General features: G+C 41.9%; 1 protein-coding gene across 12 annotated transcripts in view; it reads left to right on the forward strand.

The window, feature by feature from the left end:
- SCMH1 (Scm polycomb group protein homolog 1) overlaps nt 1-26,017 on the forward strand; it is a 270,467-nt gene that overhangs the window by 120,956 nt on the left and 123,494 nt on the right. For all 12 annotated transcript variants that reach the window (XR_012081153.2, XR_013538465.1, XM_072980285.2 and 9 more), the window contains one exon: nt 9,970-10,213. Coding sequence is in view for 10 of the 12 variants with exons in the window: in XM_072980285.2 (XP_072836386.1) it covers nt 9,970-10,213 (244 nt within the window). In the remaining 2 variants the exon portion in view is untranslated. The remainder of the gene's footprint in view (nt 1-9,969; nt 10,214-26,017) is intronic.

A 26,017-nucleotide genomic window follows, 5' to 3' on the forward strand; every position in this document is an offset into this window, starting at 1 on the left:
AAATGGACAGGAATGGGCGAATTCAATTCAGATGATTATCATATCTACTATTGTGGGCAAGAATCCCGCAGAAGGAATGGACTAGCCCTCATAGTCAACAAAAGAGTGGGAAAAGTTGTAATGGGATATAATCTCAAAAATGATAGAATGATGTCAATACGAATCCAAGGCAGACCTTTCAACATCACAATAATCCAAGTTTATGCACCAACCACCATTGCTGAGGAGACTCAAATTGACCAATTTTATGAAGATTTACAACACCTTCTAGAACTGACACCAAAGAAAGATGTTCTTCTCATTCTAGGGGATTGGAATGCTAAGGCAGGGAGTCAAGAGATAAAAGGAACAACAGGGAAGTTTGGCCTTGGAGTTAAAAATGAAGCAGGGCAAGGGCTAATAGAGTTTTGTCAAGAGAACAAGATGGTCATCACAAACATTCTCTTCCAGCATCACAAGAGGAGACTCTACACATGGAAATCACCAGATGGGCAATACCGAAATCAGATTGATTATATTCTCTGCAGCCAAAGATGGAGAAGCTTAATACAGTCAGCAAAAACGAGACCTGGAGCTGATTGTGGCTCTGATCATCAGCTTCTCATAGCAAAATTCAAGCTTAAACTGAAGAGTGTGGGAAAAACCACTGGGGTAGTCAGGTATAATCTAAACCACATCCCTTATGAATAGACAGTGGAAGTGAAGAACAGATTTAAGGAACTCGATTTGGTGAACAGAGTGCCTGAAGACCTTTGGATAGAGGCTCATAACATTCTACAGGAGGCAGCAACAAAAACCATCCCAAAGAAAAGGAAATGCAAGAAACCAAAGTGGCTGTCCAACGAGGCCTTAGAAGTAGCAGAGAGGAGAAGGGAAACAAAATGCAAGGGAGATAGGGAAAGTTACAGAAAATTGAATGCAGACTTCCAAAGAATAGCAAGGAGAGACAAGAGGGTCTTCTTAAATGAACAATGTAAAGAAATAGAGGAAAATAATAGAAAAGGACAAACCAGAGATCTGTTCAGGAAAATTGGAGATATTAGAGGAACATTTTGTGCGAAGATGGACATGATAAAAGACATAAATGGGAGGGACCTAACAGAAGCAGAAGACATCAAGAAGAGGTGGCAAGAATACATAGAGGAATTATACCAGAAAGAATTGGATATCCCGGACAACCCAGATAATGTGGTTGCTGACCGAGAGCCAGACATCCAGGAGAGTGAAGTCAAGTGGGCCTTAGAAAGCTTGGCTAACAACAAGGCCAGTGGAGGTGATGGCATTCCAGTTGAACTATTTAAAATCTTAAAAGATGACGCTATTAGGGTGCTACATTCAATATGCCAGCAAGTTTGGAAAACTCAACAGTGGCCAGAGGACTGGAAAAGATCAGTCAAAGAATCCCAATCCCAAAGAAGGGCAGTGCCAAAGAATGCTCCAACTACCGTACAATTGCACTCATTTCACACGCAAGCAAGGTTCTGCTCAAAAGCCTACAAGGTAGGCTTCAGCAGTATGTGGACCGTGAACTCCCAGAAGTACAAGCTGGATTCCGAAGGGGCAGAGGAACTAGAGACCAAATTGCAAACATGTGCTGGATCATGGAGAAAGCCAGAGTGTAAAGGCCTTTGACTGTGTGGACCACAGCAAACTATAGCAAGTCCTTAAAGAAATGGGAGTGCCTCACCACCTTATCTATCCCCTGAAAAACCTATACGTGGGACAGGAAGCAACAGTTAGAACTGGATATGGAACAACTGATTGGTTCAAAATTGGGAAAGGAGTACGACAAGGCTGTATATTGTCCCCCTGCTTATTCAAGTTATATGCAGAATACATCATGCGAAACTACTAGGAAAAGGGTAGGGAATACAGAAGGTAAAAGGGAGTGGAAGGGATGGGAAAAGGGGTTTAAGGACAGGAGAACACAAAGTATACAGTCATCTAATCTATTCATATTAGGTATACAGTGGACCCTTGACTTACAGACGGCTTCACTTACAGACTTTTTGAGTTACACACTTCTCTGGCCGCAAAATTTAGGTTTGACTTGCAGCCTGAGAATTGACTTACAGACCGGAAAAAAACCAAAATGGAACAAAAACGGCCTGTTACGGGATTAATCGGTTTTCAATGCACTGTAGGTCAATGGAGACTTGACCTACAGACTTTTTTACTTGAGAACCGCCTTCCAATACGGATTAAGTTCTCAAGTCAAGACCCCACTGTACAAGCATCTAATCTATTAATTTTTCAATGCAAAAAACACAACTTTATACTTTTTTTACTGTTTGATTATCCTCTAAATATCAGCTTATATTCATGTTTTAATTTAAATCTAAGTTATTCCAATTCTATCAGGAAATCGAGACCAATTATGAAATACATCCCCACTTTCAATTTCCTTCTGTCTTGGACATACATTCAACATGCCTGTAAAAGTATCCATTTCTAGCACTTCCTATATTTTCTCAGTACCCTTCTCTTGTTTCTGTGACTCTATTTTCTTTCAGTTTTGGGGATATAAAATTGGATCCAGGACAGTAATCTGATCTTTAACATCACTTTTTCTGACTATTGTTGCTAAATAGCTCACAGAGTAACTCTTAATCTCATGTATGTTATCTGGCATTGCTCTCAATAAAGACTGTTCTGGAGTTAGTACAGTTTCCTGTACAACCTCTGACATTTCCCCTTTCATCAGGTCTTCTACCTGTTGAAGCACTCATTTACCTGCTGAAATCCTGTTATTATTGTCATCTGCATGGTAACCTGCCATTCTTTATCTGGCAAAATTCCCAACAGTTGATATTTAAAATTTTCGGAGGTCATTTCCATCTTTCCAATACCTATGGTTTGTATAAATAATATTTTTTTAGATTCCAGTATTTTATCAACAAACAAAACCCATCATCATATACCTCCCCTGAGTGTATCCTCCCTTCCTTGCCCAGATATTATGGCAATATTATCACAATCCACACAGTCCAACCAAAGGAAAGTCCAGACTAAACAACAAACGCAGGGAGCCAGTCTCTCCAAAAGATATTGCTGTAATCCTTCAAAACTCCAGTCCTGATTTTCCTCAGTCTTCTCTTGCTAATGATTCACTGTCCCTTGCTCACAAAGATTTATTCCTCCTTCTAAAACTGAACAAACTTCTATTTTCAAAGTCCCAGTGGATTCCAGTCCTGGCCACCCCAGCTCTTCAATCCAGCCAATTATGTCATCACACTGATGATTCACCGTCTTTTTTTTAATTCCCAAAAGCTTATTCCACCTGCTCCGAAGACAAGATTTTATTTTCAAAGTCCCACACAAACTAGGGAGAAAAATCCAGACTAAACAGCATTCACAAAATTTCAGTCCCTTAAAGTCTGTTCAGTAGTATTTCCTCTGGGATTTTTTTCCAGAAACACAAAATTTTTCCATCTCACTGCTTAATCTGTGACTTTGAGCCAGCCTGCTGTTTAAGAACTTGCTATTTTAGAGTCAGTTTTGCTTTGAAGAGGCAGGCTGGCAAACATGACTCCCCGCTGTTTCTCTCTTCTTTCGGTCAGATATTTCACTCTAGTTTCTTTTACATCTTAATGAGGTTATTCATAAATCAAGGCTTACTTTGTTATTGTGTTTTTTCCGCCATATTTTTGTTCTCCTTGGGGAATTTGGAGTTTCCCACAGCTTTCTGCCATAAAATGGCCTCCCGTCTCCAATCTGTGCTCAGGTGAATTTTCAGAGGGAAGAAAATCCAGTTGCTGCCCAATCTTCTACCCATCTGGGGCTCAACAACTACTTCAGGGAGACCTCTCCTGGTCTCCCCTTGGTTCCCCCTTTCTAGAGGGACCCTAGACCAGGTGGTTCCAGCTTTTTCCGGGAGCTGTTCCCAGAAGCTGCTGGCTTCACTGTGACCAAGCTCCACCTCCAGTTATTTCACAAAGTTTCCACAGCCTTTTCATTAATCTACATATAAGTGAGGATCCCAAATGAGTGACTATCTCAGAAGCGAAGCCCATGTGACAAATGTAGTTCAGTAAGGCATCTGCCACTGTCTCTGTTTCTATATTTCGCAAGGGAACTGCTTCCGGGTATCAGGTAGCATAATCAATTATTGACAGTATGAATCTGTTCTCCCATCTGGTAACTTTAGGTAAGGGTGCCACAATGTCTAGGTCTATACGTTGAAAAGGTGTTGTGATTAAGGTAAAGGGCACAACTTAGCTTTAGTTTCATCGTTACCAGTAACCTGCCTTTGACATATGTCACAGCTTTGATAGTATGATTTTATCTGCTTCCCCATCCCCGACATAAGTCCGAATAGTCAAAGCTATGGTTTTTCCTGTAGTGATGTACGGAAGTGAGAGCTGGACTGTAAAGAAACCTGACTGCCGAAGAATTGATGCTTTTGAATTGTGGTGCTGGAGGAGGCTCTTGAGAGTCCCCTGGACTGCAAGGAGAACAAACCTATATATTCTAAAGAAAATCAAGCCTGAGTGCTCACTGGAAGGACAGATCCTGAATTTGAGGCTCCAATACTTTGGCCATCTCATGAGAAGAGAAGACTCTCTGGAAAAGACCCTGATGTTAGGAAAGTCTGAAGGCAGGAGAAGGGGATGACAGAGGATGAGATGGTTGGACAGTGTCATTGAAGCTACCAACATGAATTTGACCCAGCTCTGGGAGGCAGTGGAAGACAGGAGGGCCTGGCGTGCTCTGGTCCATGGGGTCACAAAGAGTCAGACATGACTAAACAACTAAACAACAACAAAAGACCTTTCTGTATAATAGGTCTTTCTCCATCAAGTACTTTTCAGGGTTCTCAAGGGTTATTGGTCCTTCTCTAACCATCTTAAAGCATTGTTCTAAGGTAGAATCTTCTTTTTGTTCCTTTCTAAAAGTATTCTCATCAGCTGTCTCATTTGCTCCATTCCCTCCTATTATTTCATTATGGAGTTCATATTTTTCCTCAGATGCTTCCCTTTCTTCTTTCTGGAAGTGAGTAGTTACCAAAACACTCGTAACATGCTCTGAGAGATCCAGCCCGATCAAGCATGGGGCAGGAATTTGATCTGTAATACCTATTTTCCACATTCCATTCCACCCTTCATATTTTATTTGTATTTTAGCTACTGGTAAAGTAATTAGCTCCGTTCAAATTCCTTTAATTGTGATGCTTTCATTTCTTAATATATTTTCTTGAGGGATTATATTAGGATGACACAATATCACCTGTGAGCATGAATCTCTTAAAGCCAGATATTTAGTATCATTTGCATAAATAACTTCACCAGAACAGCAAAGAAGCTCCTGGTTACTCTCAATAAAATAACATTGTAGAACATTTCCTAAAGGAAGATGTTGTTGTTCCTGACGTTAAGCTCTCGGAGTTACTGGGGTCATGGTGCCCATTTGCACTGCCTCGGTGGCTCTCTTTTGTTGTACACGGTATACTTTCTTGGGCTGACTTCTCCCTCCTTTTTGCTGACCAATCTCTCTATTTCTTGAGGTCTGGCACTGGGCAATTAAATGACTTTTTTCCCTGCACCCATAGCAGGTTCTTGGGACTCTTTGTTCAAAATATGGGGACTTGTCTCCCTTCCCTTCATAGCTCTTATATCGGTTGATTTAGTTTTGGGGGCTTGCTTCTAAAATGGCTTCCAGGAGTCTGATTTTTCTTGAGGTAATCTCTGGGTTCTTTCCTTCTGTCATCCCAGCCTTTCCCGCCAAATTTCACCTCAGAGAATTTGGGGTTCTTTATATCTGTAATATAGTCAGCAGTTTCACTTGCCTCCTATACATTCTTGGGCTTTTTATCTCTGACTAGGTACCCCAATTCTGTCAGAACCAAATAAAATTGTTCTAACCCTATAATATTTTTCATGTCTTCTAAAGACTCGACTTTTACCTGCTCTAGCCATTTTTCCAAGTATCTGACTAGATTTGCCCCCAATTGAGAATACAGTGATGCCTTGCAAGATGAAAATAATTCATTCCGAGAGTCATGTCATCTTGCGAAATTTTTGTCTTGCGAGGTGCGGTTTCCCATAGGAATGCATTGAAATATAATTAATGTGTTCCTATGGGTGAAAAAAGGCTCTTACCAGTCCGGCTGTTCTGTTGGATCCTGGCGCACACTCCTAAGGGGTGTGTGTGAGCAGAGCACTGAATAGCTGAGAGGCAGCAACCAGCTGAGAGGTGGGCGGAGGGGCAGCATTTTATTAATAATAAAATGTAGGTTTCAGGCATGCTACCTTTGAGCGGGGTCTGGCTTGGGCTCGGGCAGGCGCGGCATTGTGGAATGCGCTCCTCCGGAGCCTGCCGAGAAGTAATCCAATCTGCTGTGTCTCTCTCTGCCTTTCTTCGCGCCTCGCTGGTGCAGATGGTGCTCGCGGTGGCGGCACCTCCCTCCCTGTCTTTTCTTCTCTCGCTCCCCCCCTCCACTCTCCCCTCCCACCTTCCTCAACCTCTCCCCGGTCTCCCTTGGGGGCTGGCGGTGTTGTGTTCTGCTTTCTCGGCAGGAGTCTTCTCACCTCGTCCTCTGCTCTTGAGCTGCCGCGCAGGGAATGGGTCGGGTGGCTCCTCAGGCAATGGCCCTCAGTGGCAGGGTGTCTCGCTTCCCTCCTCAGCCATGCTGAGAAAGCCAGAGGGGGAGACGGCAAGGGAGGGGGTTGGGCAGCAGTGAAGCAAGGGGTGCTGTGCTGGGCTAAGGGATGGTGCTCCTGTTCCACTGCAGCAGCCATGTTCTCACTTGCGGCAGGAAATGCCAAGCCTTTGGCTCTCGTGGTTTAGGCATTGCATAGACGCATGTGTGTGTCTGTGTGTGTGGGAAGGGGGAAGGTAAAAACAGATGAATGAATGAGTGGTTCTGTTGCCTATGCAGCCCTCCCTCCACTTGCTTTGCTGGGTCGAACAGCTGAGAGGCAGCAACCAGCTGAGAAGCAGGAGCTAATGAGAACAAAATGCCAGGTAGGGCCAAGGCTTAGGGTGCTGCAAGGCAAGGCTCCATTAGCAGTTGCGGAAGGAGGGTGTGTGTAAGTGGGGGGAGAGATCCCTCCCGAAAGCCAGTTGGGGTCCTTTGTGGCCCAAATGACTCAGCAAAGCAAGCGAAGGAGGGAGGGCTTCATTCATTTGCTGAAGGTGGGGGAAAATGGTGGCAGTGGAGGAGGAGGAGGCTATCACCCCTTTATGTCCACAGAGTGCCCCGTCTTTGCCCCTCTTTTCTGCGAGAACCACAGCAAGAGAAAGGGTGAGGTTCATTTCCTTTCCAGCCCTTACCACATTTAAAATATGGAACCCTCAGCGTACCTGTGACCCAAATGGGGAGGGGGGAAGAGCGAGGGGTATGTCACAGAGCACTGTGGTGGGGGGCTGAGGGGGGGGCTGGCTGTGCAAAAGGATAACATACCCCCCTCTCTCCCCCCCCTCAATTCCATATCCTCACTCCCAATTCAGTCTCCTAACCCTTTCTTTCTAGCTGTCTAACTGTCATTCTAACACCGCCCCTCCTGTCCTATCATAGGCTCCTGCACATGAGCTCCTTATGATGGACAGGAGTGACGTGGGCATTCCGCCACAACTACCAATAAAAGATATGTATGAAAGTGAGAATGGGAATGATAGTACAGGAATCAGCTTGACAGCTCACCATGACAAGAATTCCTGAAGGACAGGCTGTTGCACAGAAACTAGAGCTGTCAAATTTCCTATATGGACATGTAACTGGTTTCTACTTGTTTTTTAATCTTGGTGTATCTGTCATATATACCTTCCCTATTTTCTATAAGGGTCTCCAGTTACTGTTTCATGAACTTCACACATCCTAATCTGATCTAGATGTAAAAACCTCAATTGAATAAATTGGGGTTAGTAACCTCCTGGGTTAAACTTTTGTGTACAATTAATTACTCATATGTGCTGAAAGCAGAAAATTAAACTATATGTTGTCTGAATATAGTGTTAATAAATTTTAAAGAAAATGCTGTTTCCCTGAAAATAAAACAGGTTCTTATATTAATTTTTTGCTCCAAAAATGTATTAGGGCTTATTTTCAGGGTATGCTTTATTTTTTCCATGTACAATCTACGTTTATTCAAATACAGTCACGTCATCTTCTTCTGGTTGCTACACAATGGTGGACGGCGGGCTTTCACTTAACTACGGCTTATTTTTGGGGTAGGACTTATATTACAGCCAGATGTCCTGGAGAGTGAAGTCAAGTGGGCCTTAGAAAGCATGGCTAACGACAAGACCAGTGGAGGTGATGGCATTCCTGTTGAACTATTTAAAATCTTAAAAGACGACACTGTTAAGGTGCTACATTCAATATGCCAGCATGTCTGGAAAACTCAGCAGTGGCCAGAGGACTGGAAAAGATCAGTCAAAGAATCCCAATCCCAAAGAAGGGCAGTGCCAAAGAATGCTCCAACTCATTTCACACACTAGCAAGGTTATGCTCAAAATCCTCCAAGGCAGGCTTCAGCAGTATGTGGATTGAGAACTCCCAGAAGTACAAGCTGGATTCCGAAAGGGCAGAGGAATTAGAGACCAAATTGCTAACATATGCTTGATTATGGAGAAAGCCAGAGAGTTCCAGAAAAACATCTACTTCTGCTTCATTGACTATGCAAAAGCCTTTGACTGTGTGGACCACAGCAAATTATGTTAAGTCCTTAAAGAAATGGGAGTGCCTGACCCCCTCCTGAGAAACCTATACATGGTACATGAAACAACAGTTAGAACTGGATATGGAAACACTGATTGGTTCAAAATTGGGAAAGGAGTACGAAAAGGCTGCATATTGTCCCCCTCTTATTTAACTCATATGCAGAATACATTATGCGAAAGGCCAGACTGGACAAATCCCAAGCCGGAATCAAGATTTCCAGAAGAAATATCAACAAGCTCAGATATGCAGATGATACCACTCTGATGGCAGAAAGTGAGGAGGAATTAAAGAACCTCTTAATGAGGGTGAAAAAGGAGAGTGTAAAAACCAGTCTGAAGCTCAACATAAAAAAAACTAACATCATGGCCACTGATCCCATCACCTCCTGACAAATAGAAGGGGAAGATATGGAGGCAGTGACAGATTTTACTTTCTTGGGCTCGATGATCACTGCAGATGGTGACAGCAGCCACAAAATTAAAAGACACCTGCTTCTTGGGAGGAAAGTGATGACAAACCTTGACAGCATCTTGAAAAGCAGAGACATCACCTTGCCAACAAAAGTCCGAGTAGTCAAAGCTATGGTTTTTCCAGTAGCGATGTATGGAAGTGAGAGCTGGATGATAAAGAAACTGACCGCCAAAGAATTGATGATTTTGAATTGTGGTGCTGGAGGAGGCTCTTGAGAGTCCCCTGGACTGCAAGGAGAACAAACCTATATATTCTAAAGGAAATCAAGCCTGAGTGCTCACTGGGAGGACAGATCCTGAATCTGAGGCTCCAATACTTTGGCCATCTCATGAGAAGAGAAGACTCCCTGGAAAAGACCCTGATGTTAGGAAAGTGTGAAGGAAATAGGAGACGGGGACGACAGAGGATGAGATGGTTGGACAGTGTCATTGAAGCTACCAACATGAATTTCACCCAACTCCGGGAGGCATTGAAAGACAGGAGGGCCTGGCGTGCTCTGGTTCATGGGGTCACGAAGAGTCGGACATGACTAAATGACTAAACAACAACAACAATTATATGACAAGCATCCTGAAAAATCATACTAGGGCTTATTTTCACGTTAGGCCTCATTTTCAGGGAAACAGGGCAGTCCTGTATCTAATCCTGTACTTTGAAGCTTTGACAGGGTTCTGAACTCTAGACCAGTTTGTCTGTTTCCATATTCTAATTCTTTACAGGACGCTTACTGAGTAACTGAGGCTAATGAGCCTGATAAATCAGTTACAGCAGAAGAGGGCTGCAAAATAACATAAGTGGGACTTGATAATATTACTTTTTCTGGTTCCTTCCACCAGGAGCCACCATCTCCTTCTCAGAACTTCTTTAAGATGGGGATGAAACTGGAGGCTGTAGACAGGAAAAACCCACATTTCATCTGCCCAGCAACAATTGGTGAAGTGCGTGGCTCTGAAGTCCTAATCACTTTTGACGGTTGGAGGGGAGCCTTTGATTACTGGTGTCGCTATGACTCTCGTGACATATTTCCTGTTGGTTGGTGTTCACTGACTGGTGACAATTTGCAGCCCCCTGGAACAAAAGGTAAGAGTCTTGTCACAATTCTGTCACATTTCATTGGCACTTGTCCCTGACAGTGTAACAATGAGTGTACAGTGGCACCCTGCTTGGCGCTTACCCAGCATGATGTCGATATCGCTTTACGGTGAGTTTTTTTGCGATCGCTATTGCAATCGGAGTGGTGAGCTCCCCAAGATCAAGATAGGAGCGCAGCAATCCACCAAAGATCTAAATGGGTGGTGCAGACCACGGATGCTACCTGGAACTCCATGGTAAGCACTGGGTAAAAATGGACCCCAAGTGCCAGACCACACTCTTTATGATGAGAGTTGCCCCCCCAAAGAGAGGGAGTTTCCCAAACCACTAATAGGAGTGGTGACCACCCTCAAAATCGGCATCTTCTCCACGTTCAGCCTCAGTCCATTCTCCTGCATCCACTGCATTACAGCCCCCAGACAGTGCTCAAGGGGTGCAACGGCATCCACTGCTGTTGGAAAGAAGATGTAGAGCTGCAAATCTCTATATCTCAAGAGTTTCTTCTTCTTCTTCTTTTATTTATTTATTTATTTATTTATTTATTTATTTATTTATTTATTTATTTATTTATTTATTTATTTATTTATTTATTTATTTATTTATTTATTTATACATACCCCGCCTATCTGGTCTACTTGACCACATTTTCCATTAATATCGGTTGTGTGAATGTTTCCGTTGGTGAGACCCATTCAGGAACCTTTTGGTAATTTTCTTCCCAGATCTTAGTCCATATGCAGTTCAAAGCTTTCCTTATCAGATTATTTTTAAATTGTTTATTGTCCTTTGCTTTTTGATGCCATAGTAAGGCGTGCCATCCTAGGTTTAGATCATGGTCCATGGGGTCACGAAGAGTTGGACATGGCTAAATGCCTAAACAACAACAACAACAACCTGACCTCTAAGTGAAGAGCCTCATTGGAAGTGCAAGGTGGAACTCCCAGGATGGCTCTCACAAATTTGGTGTGAACAATCTCCAGAGGTCATAAATTAGCATAGGCAGTTGAGGGGCTTAAAGCATTTGTGAAATAATCCTAGCCTTAAAAACTTATATCAGTGATGGAACATATTTACCCCCATCAGTAAGGAAAAATCTGGTTAGTGCCATAGTATTTTTCTGGGCACTTATTGCTGCATGGTTTATATGTGTAAGCCAGGATCCTGAAGAATGAAAGACTACGCCAAGATATTTGTAGCATCGTACTTGCTCTATAGGGTGTCCATTTAGAGACCATTTATGCTTTATTCTCCTTCTAACAACCATAATCTTGGTTTTGGCATAGTTAATTATTAATTGTTCTTTATTACAGTAGGAGAAGGTTCTCAAAAGTCTTCTAAAGCCTACACATGTTGTTGACTATAAAACAGCATCATCAGCATAAAGTTGGATTCACACTGGGTGAGAGGGAAGCTTAGGTTGATGAAAGTTGGGGTTACTTAAGTTTCCAATGTATCCTTGTCTCATTCCATTAAGCACAGGGACTTGGTTGAATAAGATCCCAGCTGAGTTGCATAGAACCTGCAAATGTGTATTTTCATGAAGGTGCTGCATCAACAAGAGAAGCCATTTATCAATACTTGTGGTCTCGAATTAAGAACACAGGCTTTTTCTTGGTATGAGGTTAAATGCAGATTTAAAGTCTATAAAGGCTGCATATAGGGCACCGCATTTAGGGGAGGAGTACTTGCATGCCAGATAGTGTAAAATAAGACCCTGATCTGTGGTGGATCTTCCCAACCTAAATCTGTCTTGTTCCTCTGCAAGTATATTCTCCTCAAGCAGCCTATCTTGTAATTTACCTAATAAATGCCTTGCGTATAGTTTGCTAATGGTGTTTAATAGACTTACTGGTTGATAGCTGGATCCCCTCTATTTCCTCTTTTGTATATTGGGACAATGATGTCTAGGCCCCAGTCCTTGGGAAAACATGCTGTTTTATCAATCCAAGTGAATAAAGAGGGTAATACTGGAGCCCAACACTCAGTTGGACTTTATTAAGTTAGGTGGAATATAGTCAGTTCCAGGAGCCTCACCCAGTTTGAGTTGCTCAATTAACATTAAGATTTGCCTAGGAACAACTGGGGGCCATTCAGGTAAATAATCAAAATCATTATGATAACTTAAAGTAAATTCTTTGAAACTATTCTTCCCATATGCTAGGCAATATATAGAAATCTTGTTTGGGGGTGTGAGTTAGTGTTCCCTTTGTCACTATATTCCAGAAGGAGGCTGAATCCCTCAGATTGGATGCAGTTATCAAACATTGCCAGGTCTCTGTGCTTGGAGCTTTTTACTTTTAACCAGAGCTTTATACTTCTTCTTAAGCGTGAATTAATCTGCTGGAATTCTAGGCAGATTCTGTTCTCTCAATATACTACCTTAAAGTCATTATTTGATCCATCAAGTCCCTTGAGATCAAAACAATCTATTGTAGAAGCATTTGCTAAAGAGGTAAAGGCAAATTCACCTGGTCTGTCTCCAATTGTACATCGGTTTAAAAGGGCTAAACCAAAATTATTATATGCATTAAGTGTGGGCCAGCATAGTTTCAGCCACAATCTTTAAATTGCCTGTGATAGAGGTGGAGATGTAGAGTAGGTTCTGGGAAGGCCATATTGAACCATGCAGAAAGTGTCTCATCATTAGTACCTATCATGGCATTGCAATCCCCAGTGACTATTATAGAAGCATCAGGATACAATAATATTAAATAATCAATATAGTCCTCTAAGTTAACCCACAAGTCATATATCATCATATGAGATTGTTGCGGAAGAATATAAACATTGATAAACAGTAACAAACACGTGGGAATTTTGAACATCAAGGCAGAAGCTATCCTGTTGGAAAAATCCTGTGCCACTACTGTTGTCTGTAGCTTTGTTGATACGAGAGTGACTATACCACCCTTAGGTTGCCCTCCTCTATCACCGGGAGAAGCATTAAAGGAATATGCCATGTAGCCATAAAAAGTGGTTAAAATGCTGTACTGCAGCTAAAACTGTGCTCATGACCTGGGGTTCAAATCCCAGGTAGCCGGCTCAAGGTTGACTCAGCCTTCCATCCTTCCGAGGTCGGTAAAATGAGTACCCAGCTTGCTGGGGGGGCAATGTGTAGCCTGTATAATTAAAAATTGTAAACTGCCCGGAGAGCGCTTGTAGCGCTATGGGGCGGTATATAAGTCCAATAAATAAATAAATAAATATTTAAAGTCCACGTTCCTTGTAGTAGTATAATATCAAAATTGCCAGGATCCTTGACATGGAGATGGGTGCCTTCGCCTGCCAGCCCGCAATATTCCAAGACAAAAATTTAATTGTGGGTCTCTTACATCAAAATATGGGGTCTTCTAAGAGTGACGGATTCAACAACCTGTGCAGTATCTCATGCTTGTCTAAAGACATGTTCGCTTCAGTCATGGCTTCTTGCCTTCTTCGATCCCCTTCAAGACAATCAGCAGAAACACTTGCTGGTCACACCAGAGCTAGCACGACAGTGGGCATTTCTGCCACATCTGTCACTCGGCAGACCCTTTCTACCCCTGCAACTTACATGTCAGGTCACGACGGATGCGAGCCCCACAGGCTGTGGGGCCCATTGTAGGGAACATCAGATCCATGCTCTATGGTCGGCTCAGGAATCCACCTTCCACATCAGTCATCTAGAACTGCTAGCTGTGATAAAGGCCTTCAGAGCTTTCCTTCCTCTGATACAGGGTCGTGGTGTGCAACTCATCACAGACAACACCACGACCTTGTATTACATAAACAAGCAAGGAAGGACTCGATTCATGTCTCTACTTTTTCTGGCAGTTCATCTATGGGAATGGTGTTGTCAACATCAGATCTTCCCTGTAGCCATCCATGTTGCCACAACAGACAATGAGTTGGCAGACAAACTGAGTCGTCTTCATGGCTAGACTCACGAGTGGGAGCTGGACAACGAGGTCTTTCTCAGTCTATGCCACAGATGGGGGAAACCAACAGTGGACATGTTTGCTACCCTTACCAACAGGAAATGCATCAAGTATGCCTCTCATGCCAGAGGAGACAAGGAATCACTAGGAGATGCTTTCATGATCCAGTGGAAGACAGGCCTCCTTTACCTGTTTCCACCAATTCCAATCATTCAAAAGGATCAGAGCACTCCAGATGAAGGCAGAGGCAATCTTCATTGTTCCATACTGGCCTCGTCAATCATGGTTTTCCACCCTAATGTTGATGGTGATAGACATGATCAAGCTGCCGCTTCTCCCACACCTGCTCACTCAGGATGCTGGGAACATCCTCCATCCAGATCTGGAGTCACTTCACCTGACAGCTTGGAGGATTTCCCATCAATGCAAGAGGTCATCGAGAAGGCTAGGAAACCATTCGCTACCCTTCTCTGTAAATACAAATGGAGAAATTTCCTGATTCACCGTTTGCCAACTTCTTCTGAATCCTCAACCACCCTTCTTCAATATCTACAATGCTTATTTGACTTTGGCTTGTCCCTGTCTACTTTGAAAGTCTACATTTCGGCTATTGTCTCTTTTCAGCCTCATGACCCTGAATCATCAAGACCTTTCTCTCACCCAATTCTTAAGGCCTTCCTTAAAGATCTTTCCAACATGAGACCACTTATCAAGCATCCTGTTCTGCAGTGGTCTCTTCAGGTGGTTCTACACTTGTTTACCCGTCAACCTTTGGAGCCCATGTCATCCTGTGACATCCGTCTTCTGTCATTTAAGACTTTATTCCTAGTTGCTATCATCTCAGCACGCAGAGCAAGTGAGTTGGCAGCACTTCGGTCTGATACACCATACCTACAATTATTCAAGGACAAGGTTGTGCTGTATATTGATGTTTCTTTTCTGCCAAAGGTTGTATCCGAGTTTCATGTCAACCAACCTCTGATATTACCTACATTATTTCCAAGTCCTACATCTGATGTTGAGCGCATGCTCCACTCTTTGGATGTGAGAAGAGCCCTGGCTTATTATGTGTCGCGTACCAAGGACTTTCGCAAGGTCAATAGACTACAGCTGTCAAACCTACAATTCAATGCATTCCAATGGGGGGAGGAATTCACCAAAAATTAACGAAGAGTCAGAACAAAGCCAAATTAATTCTGCAAAGGTTTTACAAGGTGCACTAACGATTCCAAGCATTTAAAACAGTTTTTGAACATTTTAAGACACTTTAAAAATAGCAAAAACGGACCTGTCAAAACCATTGAAATGCATTGAATAGGCTTCAGTGCATTCCAATGGGGGAACCGCATTTAGCTTAGTGATGTTTCCTATGGTGATTTTCGCTTAAGGACGGTAATCCGTTCCCATTGGAACGGATTATCCGGTTTTCAATGCATTCCTATGGGAAATGGTGTTTCACTTAGCGATGTTTTCCCATAGTGATGGGTTTTTTTTTAACCAATTAACATTGTTAAGCGAGGCACCACTGTATTCTTCTTCCTGTGAGTTTAAAAAACAAACAAAAACCCCAGGCTGTTACTTGTTTGTGTGAGAGAGCCGTAACTTTGTTTATGCTGCTCCAGGCTTCTTCAGGAGGTGTGACCCCTGCTCCAACAAAATAGCCCTCTCAGACAGGCATTCCCACTGTTTTGCTTAGGGGAGAAACATCAGCTGGCTCTCTGTGTGATTTGTAAAAGCTTTACGAAGCCGGCTCTTAAGTTGAAACTTCAGCATCTCTGTTCCTTTTTGTGGGAGAAGTCCCTGTCTCCATCTCAAGGGGCCCCCATAGAATCTGTCCAAGCTGCAGAGCATTCTCCAATCTCAGGCTCTTTCACCTCCTCCTAAGGCCCTGAAAGGACCTAAAATGGTTTCAAAACTCCAGGCTTCCTCCTCAGGCTCGAGGTTGACACCGAAGCCTCTATGCCAAAGAAAAAAGAATCCGCAGAAGCCTGGGCGCATAGCAGAAAAGACCACACTGTTGCTGCTGGCCACTGATACATTCCAGCGGGAGTTGGTATGCTTTAGCATTCCTTCAGGGGATGAGGATGTCCTGCCCCCAATCTGGAGGCTGCATCATCCCTGCAGTTTAGTCAGTCACCTGAACAGAAGCATACCTCGGCCGAGGTCATACAGTTGGTGCAAGTTAGCCTCTCTTCTTATCTGGGCTCAATGTTGGGGCAGACCTCAGTTTCGCCCCTGGAGTTAGTGCCAGTGGAGGTTCCTAGGAAAAAGAAGCAAAAGACCCATCATTTGGAGCCTGCTGCTGATCCCGAAGTCCGCCGGTATCGCCCTGTGCCGCCCGATGCCTACTACCATAACCAGGACTTTCAGAGGAGATGTCCTCTATGAGCACCCTCATTTTTACGAACCCAAGGGTTTCAGTCTCAATCCTCGCTACTATTCTAGGACATACAAGCTCAACCCTTGTTACCGGCACAGGTTGTCTTATGATCAGATGGCTTTCCCCGTTGCAGTCACCCTCGCCACTATGGTATTGAGTGTATGCCAACTGATATCTGTACTCCAAGGAGGAATACCATCTTGGCCCTCCGCCGCAGGCCTATCGGAAAAGACCCACGCTGGAGGATTACCTGTCTCCTCCTGAAGTGAAGAGGTTTCGGTACCCACCGGTGGTGCCGTCCCACCCTTCTTGGGTAGAGCCAGAACTTCATTATTGGCCTTCCCCAGACCTGTGAATGCCTGTGGTAGAAAAACAGAAAGACTGTCATGCTAAGGCTACTGGCTGGTGCCTCTTCAAAGCAATCTGTCACCAACTCTGGAGCATGTTCCTGTTACCCTTGATACTGACTCAGAAGCCTCTGAGGTTGACTCGCAAAAGGATTTACCCTCGTTGTCCCCACTCCGGTCTCAGATGTATCAGAGAACCACCCTCCGGCCCTGTTGGAAGACTACTCTTCATACTCGCAGTTAATTCTGAGAATTGCAAAGCTGATGGACTTTATCAGTTGATCAGCCAGTATCAGAAGAGGTGTACAAGGTGTACAAGGTTATTACTCAGGACCTCCTCTTTGTCTCGCTTTTATTTCAGCCCTGTTGAAGCTTGGTAGTGAGTCTTGGGACAAACCGTCTACAGACCATCAGATTCCCAGGAGGGTGGAAAACCTGTACAAGACACACGGTGAAAACACGAACTTCTTGTCACTACCAGGAACCTATGGGGTTGGCTCATCAGGAGCCTGTAGTGGTGCGGCACATTGTAAATGCTGTTTCTAAGCAGGTAGCCACAGCAGTCACCTTGTGCCACCATTCCTGGTTGCAGTCCACTGGCATTTCAGAGAATGCTAGGTTGAAGATCTTCCTTTGACAGGCTTAGTTTGTTTGATGAGAAGATGAACAAGATCCTCGAGAATTTGCTGGAGCTGAGGAAAACAGCCAGATCATACACCAGCCAGCAATATCGCCCTCGAAGTGCCTGGTGCTGCCCATACACTTTTAGGCCCTCTCAAGACCAGCAAAGACCATAAGCTTCAGCTCTTCCACCTATATCCTTCTGCTAACAGGCAGGTAGGCAGCGCCCATGACAACAAACATGTTGCCTGGATTGCAAGGCCCGGCAGAACCTTTCACCTTTTTCATCCACCAGCAGTCGTAGATTTTCTATTCTTCTCAACCCCTTTTTCAATGTCTGGTGGGGTATCACCACAGACTCCTGGGTGCTCACCATCATAGCCACTGGCTATGGCATTGAGTTCGATGCTCTTCCCGTGACGGAACTACTCAAAACCACAAATCCCTCTCCTCCTTTGGAAGATAAATTATGTTCTTTACTTCAGAAAAATGGCATAATGCAGGTTCACAACCTGGATGTAACACTCAGCTTCTATTCCCAGTACTTCACAATCCTGAAGAAGGGTGGGGCTCTGTGTCCCATCTTAGACCTCTGTCACCTCAACTCTTTTATCACTACTCAGCAATTCCATATAATCTCCCTCAAGGGTACCACCCAGATGCTGAGACGAGATGATTGGTTCATGATCATAGACATCAAGGACACCTACTTTCACATCAGCATTCACCTGGATCATCGCCGTTTTCTCAGATTCTCTATCAAGGTAGTGATCTATGAATTCAAGACCCTCCTCTTTGGGTTGTCAACTGCCCCACAAGTGTTCACAAAGTGCTTAGCCCCTGTGGCAGCTCATCTCCGCCTGCACAGCATCACTGTATTTCATTATCTGGACAATTGGCTGCTGGTGGTGGCATCTCAAGTCCAGGCTGAGCGAGAGACGGCATTGACCCTCTTTTTCATCTGCCCTAGGTCTTCTAGTTAGTCTGGAGAAGTCTAGCCTACAATCTACACAACAGTTGTCTTACATCAGGATAGTGCTTGACTCCTCACTAGGCTGAGCCTATCTGCCAGAGGACAGGATAGTAAAGATAGTAAAGTTCATGTTAAAATTTTTTTGTCCCTGGGGCCTTGATATCGGCCTATCAGACTCAGTGTCTGTTAGGCCTCATGGCATCAACCACATGCAGTAGTCCAGCATGCCCGCCTGAAAATGAGATCCTTACAGGTGTGGTACCTATCCCTCTTCAACGCGATAGTCGACCCCCCTTCCAAATTACTTGAGGTCACCATCGAGCTGGCTTCCCAGTTGACCTGGTGGGGACATCCCTCGAATCTCCTGGTGGGATTGTTCGGCCCTCTTGCTCTGTCGAACCAACTAACCACGGATCCCAGTCCGACCGGCTGGGCTGTGCACTGTGGAAACATAACTGTTCATGGTCTATGGTTCACAAGTGAGGTTCGACTTCACATCAGTCTCCTGGAGCTGCTCACAGTCGTCAAGGCTTTCTGAGCATTTGAATGGCTAATTGGAGGCTGTGTTGTTCAGGTGGCTTCAGACAACATGACGGCTGTGTTCTATATCAACAAATGGGGGGCACTCATTCTCTCTTCCTTCTTTATCTAGCTGTCCAACTATGGGAGTGGTGTTATGCCCACCACATTTACCATGTGGCAATCTACGTGGCATCAGAGGGGAATGCCCTAGAGCAGTGGTCCCCAACCTTGGGCCTCCAGATATTATTAGACTACAACTCCTAGAAGCCTTCACCACCCCCTCTGCTGGCCAGGATTTCTGGGAGTTGAAGTCCAAGAACATCTGGAGGCCCAAGGTTGGGGACCACTGCCCTTTTTTTTCTTTAATTTAATTTTTTTATATAAGGGATGACAGAAAGGAAAATGGAACTGGAATTGATGAGGAAGAGGGGAGACAATAACATATTTCCATCCATTCTGTACCTATTGCCATATCAAGATTTTAAGTTATTCTGTTTACTCTTTTCTGCCTTCTAGATTGAGTTCTCATTTCAATGTATGCTATTCATAAGTTGCCTGTTGATTCAGTCCACTTGTTAAATAGATCCCATCTTTCTGTTGCCTTTTGCAAGGGATAGTCCTTCATGACTTCTGTTAAAATGTCCATTTCGGCTATTTCCTGTATCTTTTCAATAAGATCTTCTTGTTTCGGTACTGTTGGTCTTTTCCAATTTTTAGCATATAGAATTCTGGCTGCCGTAACTATGTATATAACTATATAATCCTTTGACTTATCTATATTTTCAGGTATCATACTCAATAAAAACAGTTCTGGGGTTAATGGCACCTTACAGAGCAATATTTGTTCCAACATAGCATGCACTCTTTTCCAATATTGTTTCGCTACTCCACATGACCACCACATATGATAATAGCTCCCCACTTGTGTTTCACATTTCCAACACTTATTTGATACATCTATATACATTTTTGACCATTTTTCTGGGGTCATGTGCCACCTATAAAACATCTTATATATATTCTCTTTAAAGTTCACCGATCTTGTAAGCTTTATGTTATTTTGCCATATTTTCAGCCATTGATCGATATCAATATTATGCCCTATATTTTGTGCCCACTTAATCATACATTCCTTAACCATTTCATCTTGCATCTTAATTTCCAACATGTAATTATACATTTTCTTAACAATTTGTTCTTTTGAACCTAATAAAAGTTTATCAAAAATCGTTTGCTCTGAGTAGAAGCCTTCTATCTTATCTTTTGTATATCTAGATTCTAACTGTGCTCTAGGCCACCAATCAATATATACTGTGACTCTAGCTCTTCTTTAGATTTTAATTCACCATCCTTTTTTAATAGATCTTGATATCTTAAAAAGTTTGCTTTTGTCATAAACCTGGGTTGAGTAAAAGCCTCTATCGGTGACACCCATACAGGTATTTTATAATAAATTTGTTGTACAATTTTTCTCCACATTCCCAGTAAAGCTCTTCTTATCATATGTGAGTTGAAATTCTTTTGTTCTTTATCCTTTTTATACCATAAGTAAGCATGCCAGCCTAGTTGCAAATCATGTCCTTCCAAGCTAATCTATCGTTTTCTAGAGTTATCCATTCTTTTATCCAATCTAAGGTACAAGATCTATAATACAGAACCCAATCTGGAAGACCAAAGCCGCCCCTCTGCTTATCATCTTGCATTGTCTTAATTTTAATTCTTGGTTTTTTTTCCTTGCCATATAAATCTCATGATTATCCTATTAAATTCTTTTTAAAAAGGACTGTTTTAGTATAATAGGAATTGACTGAAATAAAAATAAGATTTTTGGCAAGATGCTCATTTTGATCGTCGCAATTCTCCCCAGCAGCGATAATTGTAGTTTGTCCCATTTTTCCAAGTTGTTCTGTATCTCCTTCATTAGTTTCATGTAGTTATCTTTAAACAATGTGCTTGTCTTCATTGTAATTTGTATTCCTAGATATCGAATTTTCTTTTCCTCTTGGAAGTTCGTCTTCTCTATTAACTCCTGTCGTTCTTGTTCCCTCATGTTTTTAGTAAGTATTTTGGTCTTCTTTTGATTTATTCTCATACCTGCCATGTCACCAAAAATTTTTAACGTTGCCATCAAGGCTTTTATTGAATACAATGGTTAATGACTAAATCATCCACAAAAGCCTGCAGTTTATAGACTTGGCCTTTTACTTTTAATCCTTTCAATTCCTTTTTATCTCTAATTTGTTCATTTAGTATTTCTAGAGTCAGGATAAATAGGAGTGGGGACAGTGGACACCCCTGTCTAGTACCTTTCTGTATTTGGATTTCTTTTGATAACTCGCCGTTAATTCTTACTTTTGCCTTTTGTTCAGTGTATATTGCTTTAATTAATTTCGTAAATCTTTCTCCAACCTGCAGTGTTTTCAACGTATATATCAGAAAATTCCAATCAAGGTTGTCAAAGGCTTTCTCTGCATCCAAGAATATCATGGCCATCTGTTTCTCCGGGTGTGCTTCGTAATATTCCAAGGAATTTAGAACTATTCTTATATTATTCTTCATCTGCCTTTTTGGTAGGAACCCAGATTGATCTTGATGTATCAGGTGGATTAAAATTCTTTTCAATGTAGTTGCCAAGATAGTCACATATATTTTGTAATCCACATTCAACAATGAAATCAGCCTATAGTTTTGTATTTCTTTACCTTCCGTGTTTTCCTTATGTATAAGAGAAATTGTCGCTTCAGTCCATGTTGCTGGTATTTTCCCTTCTTCTTCAATACATTCTAGCAGCTTTTTGAATGGCTGGACTAGCACCTCTTCCATTTCTTTGTAGTATTCCGCTGGTAGCCCATCCGGACCTGGTGCTTTGCCATTTTTTGTTTTTTAAGGGCTTCTATAATTTCTGCATGTGTTATAGGTTCATTTAAGGACTGAATTTGCTCTTTGGTCAATTTCATTTTGTTGTGCTTTAATATATATTCTTCCTGGGCTCCTCTATCCACTTCTTTTTTCTCATATAGCTTCCTATAAAAATCTTCAGCGATTTTTTTATTTCTTCCTGTTTGAATTTTTCTATTCCCTTGTCATCTTTCAAAGTTCGGATTGTTGTCTTCTTCTCTTTCCTTAATTTATATGCTAACCATCTTCCCAGTTTATTTGCATTCTCGAAAAAAATTTGCTTTGCAAATTTAAACTTCTTTGCGGTTTCTTCGGTGAGCAATATATTTATCTGATGTTGTATACTTTTTATCTTCTCTATCAGTTCTTTGTTTGTTGGGTTTTGTTTCAGCTGCCTCTCCTCTCTGGCTAGTCTACTTTCCAGAGTCTCGTATTTTTTCTTTCTCTTTTTTGTTTTACTGCAAATCTTATGGCTATTCCTCTAAAAAAAGCCTTACTTGCCTCCCATACCATAAACATTGAGATGTCTGGTCTTATATTCTGTTTAAAGAAAAAGTCCCTATCTTCTTTTACTTGTTTCTTAAATTCTTCATTTTTTAAATGTATATTCAACTTCCAAGTAAATTCTCTTGTTCTGCTTCCTATTTGTAACAAAATTGGGTTATGGTCTGCAAATGTGTTGGGTAGAATATGTATTTGTTCCAATTCTTTCATTAGGTTTGTTGATATCCAACATGTATCAATCCTTGACCACGATTTATGCCTGTTGGAGTAGAAAGTATAATCCCTTGTCTTTGGATTGCATGTTCTCCATGCATCCACGATGTTTAATTCTTCTGCTAATTGTAAAAAATTTCTTGGAATCGTGCTTCTCTTCTTTTTACTTGGTTTTTCTGTTTTTATGTCTAGTTCTTTGTCAAAGACAGCATTGTAATCTCCAATTACGCAGTAATGATCATACTCTTTATTTGCCAATTCTTGCTGCAATTGTTTATAAAATTTTTCTTGATTTCCATTTGGTGCATAAATATTGACTATTAGGAATTTCTTAGATTCTCTTTGAATTTCCACCATTACTATCCTTCCATCCTCTGAGGCAAAGATCAGGGAGGGCTCCCATTCCTTCTTAATATAAATGGCTACTTCTTTCTTCTTTATGCTCACGTCTGAAGCCGCAAATAGTTTTCCTAATCTTGGCCATTCTAATAATTTCAAATCCTTTCTTTTCACATGCGTTTCTTGGATGCATATAAAATCAGATTTTTGTTTCTGCAGTTGTAGAAAGATCTTTTTTCGCTTTTGGGGTGAGTTTAGGCCATTTACGTTTACTGATAAAATCTTCAATTGTTTTCTAGACATCTTGATTTGAATTACTATCCTTTTGTTTTTTCTTCATCATGTTTCTAGTACATCTTGGCTCTATTGCCTCTTGTTCTCCTGGCTCTGTATCTGATTCTGCTTGTGGTGATTGGCTTTGTTCCTCTCGAGATCTTTCTTCTGATTCCTTGTCGTCAGTTTTTTTAGCTTCTTCTCATTTTTTTCTATGAAGTCTCATGCTTTCATTGGGGACGTTATATTGTATCTCTGCGTGTCAATCCGGAAAAATAACCCCTCTGGTGTTAGCCATCTATATGAGATTCCATTTTGTTGAAGTAGCTGTGCCAAAGATGTATATTCTTTTCTTCTCTGTCTCACTTGCCATGGGATTTGTTTTAGAACATTGATTTTCTTATCTTCTATTATCAATTGTTTTTCTTGTGAGGCCCTTAAAACCTTATCTCTGATTGCCTTCTTCGTGAATCTCAAATGTACTTCTTTAGGTAGTTTATTTTTTCTAACATATGCTGTATTCACTCTGAAGGCTGCTTCCAGACCTTGGCGGAATTCCGCTACATCCATCTCTATTGCTGGTGCCAGGGCTTCACTCATTAATGTCTCCAAATCCTCAGATCCCTTTTCTGGTACATTTTGAATTCTTAACATTTTGAGCACACATTCCATTTCCAGCATTATTAGTCTGTCCTCACATTGCTTTTGGTCTCTCTGTGTCTGCTGTACACTTTCTTCAGCTCTGTCTAGTCTAGCATCTGTATTTTTCATTTTCCCTTCTATATCTTGTGTTTTGGTTTTAATTTGTGTTATTGCTCCTTTGTCTCAGTCAATTCTGCGTGTATATACGTCATTTGGTTTGCCATTTCAGTCAGTCGTCGATTTATTTGATCAAATCCTGTGGACAGCAGATTTTGCATGGTCATCTGCCATTCTTTGTCGGATTTTTCTGGTTTCTGGGAGGTTAATTTCCCTAGTGCTGATGTTTGGGCTGGAGAGGTTCCCGGTGTTTGGGGTTTAGGGTTGGGGTTCGGTCTCTTTGCAGCCATTATGAAATCAACCCAAATTCAAAACCTACTATCAACCGCCTCCCCTAAACCTTCCCAAATCTTTACCCAATATTACAATATATATCACAGTTTTTTTAAGTTAACAATTTAAATTTCAACTTCAATACGCCACAGCTCTTGATTTGTCCACCAAGTCTTTCTGCGAAGGTCAAGGCTCAGTAGAACCCCAAAAGCCCAAGAGTTAATACCGTGCAGAATTCTAGCGTCCCAAGGTTTTTTAACCGGACAGTTGGGTGGGCTAACAAAGCAAAGAGTTCAAACCATATATAGACTCACCAAGGTAAAAGGCAATAATAATAATAATAATAATAATAATAATAATAATAATAATAATAATAATAATAATAATAATAATAATAATAATAATAATAATAATAATAACCACAACCACAACCACAACCACAACAACAACAACAATGATAATTTATTGTCATTGTAAGTATATACACAGTATACCCATACAACGAAATTCACAGACACCCAGAGACCAGACACATGCACACACATAAAATTCCCCAAACACTCCCCACCCAGTAAAAAATCCCCCACTAAAAATACAAATATCTACACCGCAGGCCAAGTAACACAGTCCAACTAATTATTCACTACTGGTGGTCTTTAAGCTCATTATTAATTGCAATTATAGCTCTGGGATAAAAACTATTCAGAAAACGTGTGGTCCGAGTCTTAATTGTTCTATAACTTCTGCCAGATGGTAACAGTTCAAAAAAGTTATAAGCAGGATGGGAAGAGTCTCTCAGGATGCTGTGTGACTTCCTTAGACAGCGGGATGTGAAGATGTCATCCAGGGTTGGTAGTTGGAGCCCGATGATATTCTGGGCAATTTTAATGGTTCGCTAGAGCTTTTTTGTCCGCTACAGAGCTACTCCCAAACCATGTCAGAATGCCATAGGTTAGGACACTCTCAATGGTGCTACGATAGTATGACAGAAGTAAATGTTGAGATAAATTTAACTTGCCGAGCATTCTCAGGAAATATAGCCTCTTCTGTGCCTTCTTCATTAGCATGTTGGCATTTATATTCCATGAGAGGTCTTCTGAGATGTAAGTGCCCAGAAATTTAAAACTACCAACTCTCTCTACTTCCACACCGTTTATGTACAGTGGTAAATGTACATTTCTCTTCCTCCTAAAATCAATTATGAGTTCTTTAGTTTTTTTGATGTTAAGTGTGAGATGATTTTCTTTACACCAAAGTATCAACCTTTGTACTTCCTTTCTATAAGCAGACTCATTGTTCTTGTTTATGAGCCCCACCACTGTCGTATCATCCGCAAATTTAATAATTGCATTGGTGTTATACAGTGGGGTGCAATCATGTGTGTACAGTGGAATAGAGGAAGGGACTTAGCACACAGCCCTGGGGAGCTCCTGTACTTAGTACCAGGGTAGAAGAATGGTGAGATCCCGTCCCTACTGACTGTGGCCTACCTGTCAGAAAATTCTTTATACACATGCAGATCTCCTGAGGTAATCCCAGGTTGATCATTTTTAAAAAACAACCTATTTGGTAGAATGGTATTAAAAGCAGAGCTATAATCCACAAACAACAGCCTCGCATAAGTTCCCTGTTGTTCTAAGTGGCTCAATACAGTATGGAGTACAATGGACAGCATCATCAGTAGATCTATTTCTCCTGTATGCAAATGGCCATGGGTCCAAAGAAGGTGGAAGACTAGCCTTAATGTAACCCAGCACCAATATTCCAGTGTTC

The sequence above is a fragment of the Pogona vitticeps genome, chromosome 9, assembly GCF_051106095.1.
Source record: "Pogona vitticeps strain Pit_001003342236 chromosome 9, PviZW2.1, whole genome shotgun sequence".
In the NCBI taxonomy this organism is placed as follows: Eukaryota; Metazoa; Chordata; class Lepidosauria; order Squamata; family Agamidae; genus Pogona; species Pogona vitticeps.